The sequence below is a fragment of the Lissotriton vulgaris genome, chromosome 2_2 (genome assembly GCF_964263255.1).
Source record: "Lissotriton vulgaris chromosome 2_2, aLisVul1.2, whole genome shotgun sequence".
Taxonomy (NCBI): Eukaryota; Metazoa; Chordata; class Amphibia; order Caudata; family Salamandridae; genus Lissotriton; species Lissotriton vulgaris.
This window is the reverse complement of record NC_141688.1, coordinates 131,808,189-131,823,511: the sequence shown is the minus strand read 5'-3', so window position 1 is coordinate 131,823,511 and position 15,323 is coordinate 131,808,189. Positions and strand designations below refer to the sequence as shown.

General features: G+C 48.4%; 1 protein-coding gene across 4 annotated transcripts in view; it reads left to right on the top strand.

The window, feature by feature from the left end:
• The window catches only part of TLN2 (talin 2), a 598,939-nt gene that overhangs the window by 264,365 nt on the left and 319,251 nt on the right, over positions 1-15,323 (top strand). For all 4 annotated transcript variants that reach the window (XM_086959469.1, XM_086959467.1, XM_086959468.1 and 1 more), the window contains exon 27: positions 12,451-12,570. In XM_086959469.1, coding sequence (XP_086815595.1) covers positions 12,451-12,570 — 120 coding nt within the window. The remainder of the gene's footprint in view (positions 1-12,450; positions 12,571-15,323) is intronic.

The following is a 15,323-nucleotide window of genomic DNA, read 5'->3' as shown; positions in this document are numbered from 1 at the left end:
TTCTCCTCTGACACACCTCGCATTGTTGGCAGTAGGCTTCGGTTTCTTTGTAGATTCCGGGCCAAAAGAACAATCTCAGTATGTTTTGCGTGGTCTTTTCAGCCCCACTGTGTCCCGCGGTCAAATGAGTATGTGCATAGAACAGGATCTGTTCACGGAACTCTTTTGGTACTACCAGTTGCCCTTGGTCTCCCTCTTTCCCTTCTCGATAGAGTTGCTCGTTTAGGATCTTGAACCTGGGGTATCTCTGAACAGAGTTGGTGGTTTGTTCCACGTGGGCTGCTTCCCATGCATTCAAAAGGGTCGGATCGTTGGCTTGTGCGAATTTGAACCCTTTGTCTATGACCCAGGGTTCAACTGACAAGAGGGCCTCCACCGGTCGACTGGCTAATTCCCGTTTAAATAAGGCCAGGAATTGGGGGTTATCCACCCCGAGGATCAATTCCTCGGGAAGTGACGCAACCACTCCTACTCTCACGGAGCATGGTTCCCTTCCTATCGGGCTTATCGTGATGCGTGCAAGGGGATATGTCTTCACGTCCCCATGGACACACCGGATGTGTACTACGCCCTCCCGCCCTATTTGGGAAGGTGCCAACAGTTTCTCCCGTATGACGGATTGTCTGCACCCCGAGTCGAGAAGCGCCTTTACGGGTGCTTGGTTCACTAGTACCCTTACATAATAAGAAGGTCCCATTTCGGCGGAGTACATCACGGCTTTGGGCTTTGTACCCAACTTCCATGGGTTCCTCTGCTGGTTTCTTCCTGGGGCACAATCTTGCAATATGCCCCCACTCCCCACATTCAAAACACTGGGGACCCCTCATTGGTGTAACATCCGGACGGTATGGCCTTGGTTTGAGAGGTTCATAGAGAGGTTTCTTTTTTTCCGATTTATGGGGCGGTACCAGAGTCTTTGAAGGTTTTTCGGTCTCCCAGGGAGCGGGTCTAGGAGCTGCTCTGGTATAATTCGCCGCCATTTCAATGGCCTGAGCTGCGGTCAATCCGGGGTGCTGTCTTAACCAGCGCTGGGTTCCATATGGTAGAGCCTCCATGAATTGTTCGAGTATGATACTCGTCATAACATCCTCCTTGCTCCTGCTTTCGGGGCGCAGCCATTTTTCTGCCGCCATTTTCAGGCGTAAGTACAGTGTCTTGGGGTTTTCCCCCGTGACCCCCTTCTCCTTCCGAAACCTGAGTCTGTACGCTTCGGGGTCCATCCCGAGATGGTCTAGTATCACCTCCTTGATGGCAGCATATGTGGAGGTACCGGCATGATTTGCGACTTGGTAGGCCGTCTGGGCTTCACCCGTCAGCAAGGGCGCCAGAAAAAAGGGCCATTTTTCCTCTGGCCACCCACACGCCCTTGCAGCCCGCTCGAAATTGACCAGGAAGGCATCCGGGTCTTCTCCTACTACATACTTCTGTAAAGAGACTCCGGCTGGATGAGGTCCGGCCGGTCTTCGATCCACCGAGACAGCAGTTCCCGGTGTCTGCACCACTTTCTGCAAACTATCCAGCTGTTGCGTCATAGTGCTACGGAACAGGGCTCGGTCCGCATCTGCTGTGCTGATTTGTTGGCTGACCGCCCATTCCAATTTCTGCTGACCATCGACTAGAGTCTGTATGATTTGTTCCATGGTCGGCTCTTCTTCGGAGGGAGTAGATCCCACTTCTGACACCACTGTGACCGGGTGTAGGGGTGAGGGGTTACCCGTAGGTCCGTGAATAGGCTCTGGGACAGGACTGACAGGCAAACCCGGTATTGAAGCAGAAACTGAATGGACAACAGGTCTTGGGAGTAAGGAGGGTTTTATTGGTATAGTACGTTTAGGGTTTGGTTGCAAAGTTCTCCTGGTCCTAAACGTTAGTCTCTCCCTAGCAAATTAGCTGGTATCCGTCTTTGGACCGTGGTGTTCTCCTTCTCGGGGTTCTTTGGTCTTCCGGTCTTGTCCTCAAGGTCTGGTCAATCAGGTGTCTCGGAGTTCCGGAGCCCATGTAAAGGAAGACCAACAGAGAGGGAGCCGTTAGTTCCACAGTCTTTAGGGGGCTTGCACCTTGGGGCCGTGTGCAGTGGGGAGGGTCACCAGTGTTGAACTTATTACTATGTAGTCGGTGACGTGGGGGAGGGTACAGACAGTGAGGGTTAAACGCGGGGTAATGAACACAAGAGGAAGGGGGTTACGAGGAAACACAGACGGGGTTTGCTATACACTATTTACACGCACGCCGTCTTCCCACCCACACCGCCATACGGTCCCGTACCTGGGATAGCCACGCTCCTCCCCCGGGAGAGTGGCACGGCGGCTCACAGGGTCGTTGGCCTCCTGGCTCTCCGTGGGGTTCGTCTCTTTCGGCCTGCTCCTCGGAATCCCTTCGGTGTCCTTCTTTACCGACTTCTCCGCTTCTCTCCAACCGCTCTCCGACGCCGCTCCTCGCCTTCTCCTCCTCCGGGGTGATGTCACACGCTTCTGTGCGAACTTCCTGCTCTTTATCCAATCTGGCCTCACAGACGAATACAGGAGGAGGGGTCACCTCCTCCTCAGAGTACGCCCAATTAAAGGCGCCGCGCTCTTCTTCCACGTCGTCCAGTCCTGTGTCCCAGGGATCAGTCTGTAAGGAAGGAGGTATAACAGGATCAGTGATGGGAGACCACCATTCCTCGGTAGCGCTCCGCCTCGCACCTTTACAAAGATATACTAACACTCTTGCAAAAGGATGGATCATCACTAATACTTATATATCTATCCCCTAGCTTAAGTTTATAAGCCCTGATCTAAAGAAAAGTGTACGAAAATGCACTACTGTGCCTCATGGATAGGTCCTACTTATAGTCCTAATCCCTATACTATAAGGGTAATAGGCTGGAGTCATCTTCCATCATTCTCCCTCAAAAGATGGTCGAAAAAGTCGGTCATTACACACACTAACCCACTGTACTCTAACACGCAGTTCCACTGTACTGACTCGCCACTCCACTCTACGCAACTCCTCTCTTCTACTTCTCACTATACCACGCCACTCAACTCCAAGACACTGTACCACACGACACTCCACTCTATGCCACTCCATTCTACTCTGACATGCCACTCTTCTCCTTTCACTCTACTCACTATGCCCCACCCCACTCTGATCTAGAACAGTACACTCCGCTGTATGATCCCTGCTATACGACACTCTGACACGCCACTCACTCTGACAGGTAACTCCACTCTACAGTGCTCCACACCACTCCACTACACAACATGCCACTCCCCTCTACGACATGCCACTCCCCTCTACGACATGCCACTCCCCTCTACGACATGCCACTCCCCTCTACGACATGCCACTCCCCTCTGACATGCCACTCCCCTCTATGACATGCCACTCCCCTCTATGACATGCCACTCCCCTCTACGACATGCCACTCCCCTCTACGACATGCCACTCCCCTCTACGACATGCCACTCCCCTCTACGACATGCCACTCCCCTCTACGACATGCCACTCCCCTCTACGACATGCCACTCCCCTCTACGACATGCCACTCCCCTCTACGACATGCCACTCCCCTCTACGACATACCACTCCCCTCTATGACATGCCACTCCCCTCTACGACATGCCACTCCCCTCTACGACATGCCACTCCCCTCTACGACATGCCACTCCCCTCTACGACATGCCACTCCCCTCTACGACATGCCACTCCCCTCTACGACATGCCTCTCCACTCTGCAACCTGCCACTCCACTCTGCCACCTGCCACTCCACTCTGCCACCTGCCACTCCACTCTGCCACCTGCCACTCCACTCTGCCACCTGCCACTCCACTCTGCCACCTGCCACTCCACTCTGCCACCTAACTCTGCCACCTGTCACTCCACTCTGCAACCTGCCACTCCACTCTGCCACCTGCCACTCCACTGTGCCACCTGCCACTCCACTCTGCGACCTGCCACTCCACTCTGCGACCTGCCACTCCACGACCTGCCACTCCACTCTGCGACCTGCCACTCCACTCTGCGACCTGCCACTCCACTCTGCGACCTGCCACTCCACTCTGCGACCTGCCACTCCACTCTGCGACCTGCCACTCCACTCTGCGACCTGCCACTCCACTCTGCGACCTGCCACTCCACTCTGCGACCTGCCACTCCACTCTGCGACCTGCCACTCCACTCTGCGACATGTCACTCCACTCTACGACACGTCACTCCACTCTACGACACGTCACTCCACTCTACGACACGTCACTCCACTCTACGACACGCCACTTCACTCTACGACACGCCACTCCACTCTATGACACGCCACTCCACTCTACAACACGCCACTCCACTCTACGACACGCAACTCCACTCTACGACACGCCACTCTACGGCATGCCACTCCACTCTACGACACGCCACTCCTCTCCACGACACACCACTCCACGACATACCGCTTTACTGCCCACTACGACACAACACTCTATGACTCCACTCTATGCCACTCCAATGTACGACACCCTGCTCCACTCCACTATGCAACACTGTACTCCACTCTATGCACCTCTGCTACACACTACTCCACTCTACGACAGTCCGCTTTACGCCCCTTCAGTCTAAGACATCATCATCATAAAACTTTATATGAGTTGGCAGACAAATTATAAAAGCAGACCATTCACATTCAATATGAATATAAAACACAATAAAATACATAATTTCGTTAAAACATAACTAAATCAATAGGAGCAATAGATAATCCAAGCAAGTAAATGGAAAACAGAGCTGGTGGCCCATAATACGTCTGTTCCAGCGTTCAGTTCTCATAATTTCTCTCATAAATACAAGTGCATCAATGAACACGCTGCAGAATAGATAAAGTGAATGTGCAGATTTAAAATATTCTTTTTTTTCTTTTTCGTTTAAAAACAGAAAATAGTAACTACATATGATACGTTTTGATGAGCTCATTTATCCACATCACTTTTATATTTTAAGGGCTCCTCTTATAAAATGTAAAAATGGCAGCACAGATATCAATGAATTCAAGCAAATATAAATATCTAAAACCTTCTCTATAAGAACAGCGATGGCGAGGCTTCAATATCCGGAGCACAAATTTGTATCTCAACATTTTATAAAGTGCACAAAACAAGACACAATGCAGATTAGATTGTTTTGCTATACTGTCACAAGGCGAGAGATTATCAGACCATCCACCTTGGTTGGGAATGCTACCTGGAAATGCACCGTACCCAAGCGGAACCGTTCTAAGATTAAAATCTATATTGCGACTCCAAAAAACAAAAAGGATCGATAAGGTTGCAGATGATTTGTGGCGTAACTAGCATTGCCCATACCCCATACTCCGAGAACTTTGCTGGTTCAATAGCTGCTGATGGTATGCGCTTGTCCTTGGAAAAATCTGTGGACCTGATTAGAGGTTACTTGAGAAGTAATTTTAAGAGGATCATCAAAAAACACTGTGAAACCCAGTTCACTGAAAACATGTTTCAGATAGCCAAGCCACGGGATCTTCTCAGCAATCCACATGGAAAGACAGTCCATAACAATAGATCTTGAAAAGTCTAGCTCTGGTGAAAGCAAGATTTTATCCCATAGCGACAGAGGGTTGAGTCCACTGCGATCCTCAATGTACTCCAAACCCAGTTCAGATTGACAAAAAGGCATTGATGCACTCTTAAAAACCATCAAGAGCTTTCTCATAAATTTGTTCTCCACTGTTTGAAGCTTTCTGCAGGTGCTTTAGACCCACACTCCAGCCCCATAGGTAACGATTGAGAAGCATTTTGCTTTATAAAGTGTGGTCATTTCTTTAACGGGCATCTGGCCCAATTTAGCTGCAAAACGTAAGAGTTCCTCCATTGCTCTGATCGTCTGTTGTGCCCTTAGAGTCAACAGAGGATCCCACAATAGCTGTATGTTGAAAAGGATCCCTAGATAAGAACATTTTTGAACTTTTATCGATCCAATTGCTCTGCAAAACAAAAGATTTTGACTTTGTTAGATTGGGGCCACACTCCATAATGTAGGACTTTTTGTAATTCACTTTAAGTCAATGGATGACATAAAAACTACAAAGGCGTCTAAAGATCTCTGGAGGGTCATAGCTGTCCTTGCAAGAAATACAGCATCGTCTGCGTAGAGTAGTATTGTATTTAAGTTTTTATTGATCTTCTGGTAATCCAGTTCCTTTTGCAGTAAATGTGCCTCTAAGCCATTTGTGTAAACAAGAAATAACAAAAGGGGCCAATATACATTCTTGGCGGATCCCTCCATCGGAAAAATGGTATTTGTTCTCTTGTCATCAGTGCCATAGCGTATTTTAACCATGATGTTAGGGTGTAACCTTTGCAGCAGGACAACTAGGGGTTTCTCCACCCCCATATCTCCTGTCATACTCCACAATCTGTCACGATTAACTGTATCAAACGTGTTGGATAAGTCTATGAAAGTCAGAAGACACTCTAGGACACGCCACTCTAACACACCACTCCACTCTAGGGCACACAACTGTTGCCCAAATATGAATTTACTATGAAAAAATGAAAGACAAGAGGCATTGGGCAAAACAGGAACAGTTGCTTTAATTAAAAGCAGCGTCCGGGAGAGAAGGCAACGGAGTCGGGGTTTGAAAACTGTCTCAAAGCACATTGGTTTTGGCCATCTTTTTATACAATTTACAAAGTGCAATACAGCGATTTATGCTTTCTTTTTAGAACAGGAATCTGGGCCTAGTCACAGAGTCAAAAATCTGTTCTCTACATTAGAAACACAGGTGGGTTTTGACCCTGCTTAGACACACTGCGAGCTAGTGGGAATGTTTCCAGATGTGGGACATGAAGAGCGCGTGATCACTGCGTGTAGTCTGTTTTCTGATTAGCTGAGTGTCCCTAACTTAGTGTGGCATCTGACTTCATGATGTTTTCAGAATGCATGCCCCTCTGGCTAAACGTGTTTTATTGGGGGTAAATCTCTTTAGACCTTTGTGGTGTAGCTATCTATCTGTGGGATTGATCTATGTTTTCCTGTTCGCACATTTGTCTAAGGGTTATGTGTCCTCCCACTGGTGATCTGTCAAGCATTTGCTTTGGGTCTGGGTCGCAGAGCCTGCCTGACCACGTATTTCTGATTCTGGGTTAAGGAGGAGGTCAAATCGAGTGAATTAAACAACGGCAATGCGAGATCGTTATTAACGTACATATATCACGGTGTATATCGACATTGTATTTACCAATATTATAGTTACTTGCAGTCTACCTAACTTGAGGGCTGCGTTTTTACTGCAGGAAACCTCCACTCGTAGGAAACCACACAAAATAGCAGAAAAAGTACAAAGGGAAGCAATGACAGGCACAATCTGGTCACCCATCGGGGATCCTGGAAAATAAGCCTATAAACTAGTTCTGCTCATGCACATCTCCCTCCTGCTTCATGCCAGCTTGTAGACGATACAGTTGGTGGATGGAAAGAGTCAGTGTCCTATTTTCTAGGTCGTTTCTGGGGATGCACAGATTTTGGCATACACCCCACCCGTCGATGCGGTCAACAAGTCCAGCACATAGTGTTGCATCACCATGAGGCGGATGGCTCTTATTCTTCCTTGATAGCATTTAGGCCAAGCTCAGTATTGTTGATCATTTAAAGTAGCACCCACCTGCTTATTTGTAACCAGTGGGCGTTCGCCTTCATTTGCAAGGTGAAGAAGGATATGGCCCCTCCTGCTTTTGCTTGAGTATCAGAAAACAGTCTGAATTCTTCTGGAATTCTGAATTCTACTGAGCCTAGCCAAGGTAATCTGCAGTTCTTTTTCTGGAGCCTGATGCAATAGTTATTTTCTTCTGTAGCAGATATTGGTACAACTCAGATGGCTCCAGGGTCGGGGTACGTATGGTTACGAGGGTGCAGAGGACCCGCAATCCAGGGACGAGTTGAGTGTAGGCAAACTTTCCTCATTGCCAATTGGTATCCGTCAACACAGAGGTACCTCATTGCATATCTAGTACGTACAGTATTGCTTCACAATGTTCATTGGTATCTGATAGAGACTACTAGCCACAGATTCCTTCACGTAGAATTATCCCCAGGCATGAGACTGGATCCGGAAACATTTTTGCCACAGCAATCCTGCGCGAACCAGCGGCAGGGCGACATCACGCGACTGCACCCAGGCGTCTTCCGCGTACGTGATGTCCGCAAGGTTACATAAGACCCGCCCTGGCACGCCTACGTCAGTTTTTTCCTTTTCCGCGTGCAACGCGGATCCAGTCATCCGAGCCTGTTTGGGGCCCCCTTTTTTCCCCTTTTTCTTGGTGGAACAGTGTGCGAATGCCTTCGGGATTCAAAACTTGCTCAGTGTTGACAGTTGAAGCCAAAGTCGCGGTGGGAGCGCCGGACAAAACTTCTCCTGGCGTGTCCCTCCAGGTCGGCGTCCTCCCCTCGGTCTGCTTCGGCAGACGGCTTCAGATATGGCCGTGCCCGTCGTCCTCGCCCTTCTTTGATGTCGCATGAGTTTCGCTCCCCGATGTGTAAGTGTCGCAGTTTGTCCCCGGTGTTGGTTTACGGCCTGCCGGGGGCATGGACTCTCCACGGGTGATGCGGGCCCGCGTGCAGTTCTATCCATCGCTTCCCAGTGTTGGGGCGTCGAGAGTCCAAAAGGAGTTGTACGCTGCAACTTTGCAGGCCTTGCTGGCATCTCCTCCTCCTCCTTCCCCTCCTGGGGCGTTGGCGGATCCCTTGCCTTGCGCTGTGCCCTCCACGGCGGCGGCTCCGTCCCGACTGGTTCGGGTCCAGACTTGGAAGATGTGGTGCTGTTGGGGTGCGGCTCCTCTGGGGCACCTCCTGCATGCCACGGCATCTCTGCGCCCCTGCAAACTCCTGCGGGAGTCCCTGTGGCGTCACGGGAGGTCGCTGGGGCTCGGGTCGCATCCCCGAGTCCCTCTCGGTCCTTTGACAAGGTGGTCCTGTCTAAGGCCGAGGTGACGCCGCTACGGCGCAGGCAGCAACTGGTCCGTGCGGAGCCACAGGGGTCTGCGGCCCCTTTTCTTCCCACTCCGGGGTTGAGGCCGGATGAGGACCCTCTCCGGAACCCTCCTGTTCTCTCCCGCAGGCGGCTGCCTCGGACTGCGAGTCGGTGGCTGAATCGTCTCTGGCCCCCGCCACGTGAGTTGCAGAGCGATTTCCGCCTCATTTTGGGTCGCGGCTGCTGGAGGGCTTCGTGTCACTCCCCGGGGCCGTCTTATTCCCCCACGCAGGTGTCTACCTCGGCGGGGGTCGGGTCAGCGTCGTTCCGGCGCCGCCAGGGGCCGGTTCGACTCCAGCCCTACTCCGGTCTCCGGTGCGGGATGACTTGGTGGACTCTGATGTGGTTGCTTGCATTCTAGCATACCGGTGTGCGGTCTTTTGGCGGTCGAGTACTGCTACCAGTCCTTTTCTACCAGGAGCGTCACTATTTTCATCAAACCTCACGGGCAATGCTATGACCAGATCATTCTCCATAGTATCTTCCGCTCCTGGGACATCCTTTCTACTTTATCTTTAGGTGGATACAAAATATTCGTGCTAACAATTATACATCATTATTGCTCGCCTCCCGATATTTTATCAACTTGTGGAGATAAATACTCGCTTCCTTCACTATTGCTCTCATCACCTTACCATCTACTCACTGGAAGTTATCCTCGTGGAGGTTCTACAAATGTCAACACACATAACGATCTGAATCTAAGCTACCTCCACTATACTGTTCTACCACCTCCTTTTCTCTGATGTCATAACATCATATGACAAGCTATAGGACTACATCGTTCCACATCTCAAGATCTTAAGAAGCTGCCTTTACCGACTGACCTTTTATATCCACACCACACCTAACTGTGAGTCCTGGACTCTTTGAAACTCTAACAATAGATGGTCACCTGAAGAAGGCTCAAGAGCCGAAACGCGCATAGTGGTGTCTACCGCTTTGCCTTCATCACTGTATATATGTTTCATGTCTATTGATTTTGTATTTTCTCTTTTGTATTTTTTAATTCAAGACTATATAAAATGTAAACACATAATCACATATAAAAACTATATATACAAAAAACAGTAGAAAACAAAAGAAAAATAGTCAACAACAATAAACAATAAAGCTCTATCAGAAATTATTTTGCTCATTGGTTTCTGTACACAAGTGGACTTAATAATCTTCCGGCGGACCACGTCTTAGAGGTTCTCCACCAGGACTCTGGTGGGCGAGAGATCTTACTCCCCTTTGAAGGTTCCCTTCTTTCTACTATGGTGGGGGCTTGGAGGCATCCTGCCTCAAGGGATCCGGTGCCTCAGCATCTTCTGCACCGGCACCTCCCGGCGCCGCGTGACCCAGTGTCTGTCCCTTCACCCCTCGGATGCCAGCCCTCTTTTACGGACCATTTTTCCCTCCCTACCGCCGCTGTTGACTCTGCTGTCCCGGGAGGCCCGCTGGCTGGACTCTTGGGGGCGCAACATGTTCGCTTCGACCCGTGCAGCTCTGCGGCACTTAACACCTTATGTGTGTTGGCTAGGGCCACCTCATGTTTGTGGGACTCGGCTGAGTCCTCGGGATCCACCGCTTCACAAGAAGATGCTCGGATTGATTTGCGGCACTAGCCGTTGGATGGCCGAGAGCTGCTGGCGTTTATTCTTCTCTCCGCTCTGGACATATCGGAGGTGCTTGGTCATGCCATGGCTTCTTCGGTTGCCCTTCTCCGCCATGCTTGATTTCGGGACAGTGTGTTCCCGGAAAATGTTAGGGAACGGCTGGTTGATCTTCCCTTCGATAGAATTCTGTTGTTCCATGCCCCAGCAGACTCGGCCATCTGGAGGTTCTTGGCAGGGGTTCGGCCTCCTCCTTCTCCCTTTTCTCCCCCTTAGTGACTGGTGAGTTGATCTAGTTCTTGGAAATGCTCCTCCTTTTGGGCAAGTCGCCCTCGTTGTTGATTTTGTGTGCTTGAGTCCACCTTGTTGAGACTGTGGTTCTGTTGGCTGCTGGATGGCCCTTCTTGACCGTATGTTTTTTGCTTTGGGTTATCTGCACCAGGTTGACCCTGAGATTAGGCCTTCTGTTTTTCTCTTGGGCTGCTTGACAACTCTATGTGTGATATATATATCCATAAGTGTCTGCCACATAAGGTTTCTCAGCTCCTTGAAAATCCACCATTAACTATGTATGAGCTTTATGCATAATGTTTCCCCTATTGCAAATCAGTGAAGTATTAACTCCTATATAAAGAGAAGGGGTAGAGATATAGATAAACACATATGCAGAATGATACATTGATACATTGAAAAAGGAGAAAGACGCCTGTTTTGGCAGTAAAAAAACAGTGCCTGGTTAGCACCCTTCCATCCTCATTTCACTACAGTAGAATGGAGGCGGAGGCTAGCATCCACTAAGGGAAGTGCATATGTCATCTCAGACCAGAGACAGTGTAAGGCTACTTCTTATTTCTCACTCTGGCTATTTGGTTATGATAGCACATGGTGGGATGAGAAGTTATGTACAGTGAGTCACTCTCACTACTGAAACTACTTGCTGCTCTCTCCGTGTAAACACCGCTTCTGTTTCCCAGCTGAGATGCTGAGTGAACCTGCAAGGATGCCCTTTCTCACAGAGCAGTCTGCAAAGGAGATACCTGTAATTTAGAAGTATTCTCTTCACGCTTAGAGGGTGCCCTAATAGTCCTGATAATGGTGCTAGATGTTAAGTAAAATTGTACCATGCTGAATACATGGCAACGTTGAGTGATGTACATTTTGTAATGAAAGCTAACCATTGAGTTATTCTGTTATCTCACTATGGCACAGAGTCGAACTCAGCTCAGGTTTTAAGACCTATAGGTTAAAACAGCCAGGTCAATAAGGGAAAGATTCAAAGTCAAGTCAACCACGCCAGTGTCTGCCTGGGTAAACAGATAGCATCCCTTTTTTAGGTGAATTTGTGGTAAGAGATTAATTGCAAAAAAGCTTTAATGCTGGCAGACATGAAAATGTCATTTTTTTAGGTGAATTTGTGGTAATAGATTAATTTCAAAAAAGCTTTAATGCTGGCAGACATGAAAATGTCCTTTTTTTAGGTGAATTTGTGGTAATAGATTAATTGCAAAAAAGCTTTAATGCTGACAGACATGAAAATGTCAGTGTTAGGAACACCTCTACCAGACTGACATTACAGTACTACGACTGATCTTTTTAATTAAAGGTGCGTCTTAGCATTTCTGTTGTGCAATGCCGAAGCATAATGTTACACATTTGATAACATTTAAAATTACTTCTGCTTTGAAAACATGTTATTTTATGCAACAAACAATAAGTGAAGCTATGTTATGCATTTACATAATCATACCATGAATGCAGAATTGTGTACTGTAGTTGTGAGATGGTGTGTCTTATATGCTTACATAATGTTCTGTATGCTCTTTTTCTCTGTTTTTAAGGTGGCCAAAGCAGTGTCGCACTCCTTGAACAACTGCGTGAATTGTTTACCTGGGCAGAAGGATGTGGATATGGCCTTGAAAAGCATTGGCGAGTCCAGCAAGAAGCTCCTTGTTGACTCGGTAGGGATTTGCCTTTTTTTGTTTCAGGCCTTCTCTCTACTTGTGCAGAGGAACCTCTACACTATAAACGTGCCCTTCTTATTTATTCGCTGGAGTATTTCTACAGTATAAATGTAAATTGATACTTGTATAACTAAGCTAAATTTTTCCTTTTCAGCTGCATCTCAATATGTTAACTCACAACCTTGATACAAATTAATACTTTTAACTTCACCCTTCTTTTGTATGATAAAAATATATCTTTCTTTTAAATTAAGTAACTTGTTTATGCTAAGTGTTCATTCCCCTCCTAACCTTATAAAAATTCCTATATTGTGTCTGCAGACAGGCATAGATTGCGTGCCTCTCCTACCGCCATTCTTGCGATTGTGCTGCTTCTTGTCCAGAGAGTGTCATCACGTAAAATCTTCAACATCTGTGCCCTTCAGAGTGGGGTTTGAAAATTAATATCTCTGTCTTTCTGGTATTGTCTGTTTTGCGTCATTCTACTCCATAGTTCCCCTTTACTATTTGAACATACTTTATTAAAACCCTTCTGGAAATAATTGCACTCCCAAGATTGTGAATATATCATAGTTATCATCCTCCTCTTGAATGAAATAAGGTTACCATTTTTATTTTTAAAAAATGATCAATTTTCCAAAGATGAAGCTGTATATAATGACCTCACTGATCACAACTTTTCTCTCTATTTTGAATGACATTTGTTGCGTGTTAGACGAGGGTGGTAGAGTAGCTCTGATTTAACTCGATCTCTCTACTGCCTTTGAAACAATATCGCAAGATCTTGAGTCCTACTTTGCATCACATTGGGATTTGTACCATGGCCAGAGCCTGGCTCCGCTTTTATGCCCAGGCCAGGTGTCAAATGGTAAAATATCTTATTTTCTTTCTGCATTCAGATCAGTAAAGCAAGGTGTGCCACAGGGTTCTCCACTTCGACCCGTGCTGCTCTTCATTTATGTCACTCACCTTCCACGGCAGTTTGCATCTTTTGGTCTTACATTTATGACATTCGTCGATGATACAGAGTTGGTGATACAGCACAGGCTACCTACATTTAAATTAATTTTAAAGTAGCATTATCAGCACTGCTCAGTGGGTAGCAGCCAGTAGCATAAACCTTAATTCAGCGAAGATGGATATCCTAATCTTTGGGAGTTAAACAAGGCGGTTTGTTGTTGCAGTGGTGGGTAACGCAATTAGGTCCCTCCCACGACTCCTGTCTCAATGGCAGGAAATAAATGTATGTGCCGCTGTTAACAATAATTTAGCTGTGCCACAACATATTTGTAAGATTGTGTTCTCTATATATCATTATTTGAATATCAATTCGAAATCAAATCAGGTGTTTGTTAAGCGCGACTACTCACCCACAAGGGTCTCAAGACGCTGGGGGTGTGGGGGAGTTAGCAGGTTCCAGTTCATCAAGAAGGGGGTCTGTCGAAGAGCCAGGTTTTGAGGTTTCTTGCGAAGATGGGGAGCGATGTAATCTGTTTGAGGTGGAGCGGAAGGTCGTTCCAGGCACTGGCCACGCGGAAGGAGAAGGAGCGGCCTCCCGATCTGGTCTATCTGGTGCTGGGGACCACGGCGTAGGAGACCTGGGCTAATCGGAGGGTCCTTTGGTGTGCATGGAATTTGAGTTGGATGTTCAGGTATGCTGGTCTGGTGTTGTGGAGAGCCTTGTGAGCGTGGGTTAGCATCTTGAAGGTGACCCTAGCTTTGATGGGGAGCCAGTGGAGTGTGCGCAGGTGCTGGGAGATGTGGCAGTGGTTTTTGTTTATTCCGCCAAAGAGTGTGTTTCCGTAGTCGAGCTGCTGGTGACCATGGCGTGAGTGACAGTCTTTCTGTGTTCGAGGGGGATCCACTTGAAGGTCTTACGTGGGAGGCTGAGGGTGTGGAAGCAGGAGTTCGAGACGGAGTTGATCTGGCGGTCCATTTTGAGCTCTGAATCCAGGATGATTCCCAGGTTGCGTGCGTGGTCCGTGGGGGTGGGTGGGTTCCGAGGGCAGGGGGCCACCAGGTGGTGTTCCAGGCATCTGGGTTTGGGCCCATGATGAGTACTTCCGTTTTGTTTGTGTTTAGTTGTAGGCAGCTGTTTTTCATCCATTTGGCGGCGGCTTCCATGCGTTCTCGAAAGTTGTGTCTGGTGGTGTTGGGTTTGTTGGATAGGGAGAGGATGAGTTGGGTGTCATCTGCATATGACACAATGTTGAGTCCGTAGGTTCTGATGATGGGGGCGAGCGAAACCCTGTAGACGTTGAAGAGCGTAGGGTTCAGGGAGGACCCCCTGGGGGACTCCGCAGGTGGTAGGTGTAGGGTCTGCGAGGAAAGGGGGAGTCTGACCTGCTGCGCTCTGCCGGAGAGGAAGGAGCGGATGCAGTGGAGGGCCTTGTCTTGGGTCCCTGCATTGTGGAGTACCATATTAGGGTGCGGTGAGAGACTGTGTTGAATGCCACTGAGAGGTCGAGGAGGATGAGGGCTGCTGTTTCTCCTTTATCCAGTAAGGTATGGATGTCGTCTGTTGCGGCAAGGAGGGCGGTTTCAGTACTGTGGTTTTATCTGAAGCTGGATTGGGAGGAGTCGAGGATGTTGTGCTCATCAATGAATTTAGCGAGTTAACGGTTGATGGCTTTCTCTATTACTTTTGCTGGGAACGGGAGGAGGGAGATGGGTCTGTTGTTTTTGAGGTCAGTGGGGTCCGCCGAGGGTAATCTCAACGTGTTTCCAGTCAAGGAACGAGGCGGTTGCCA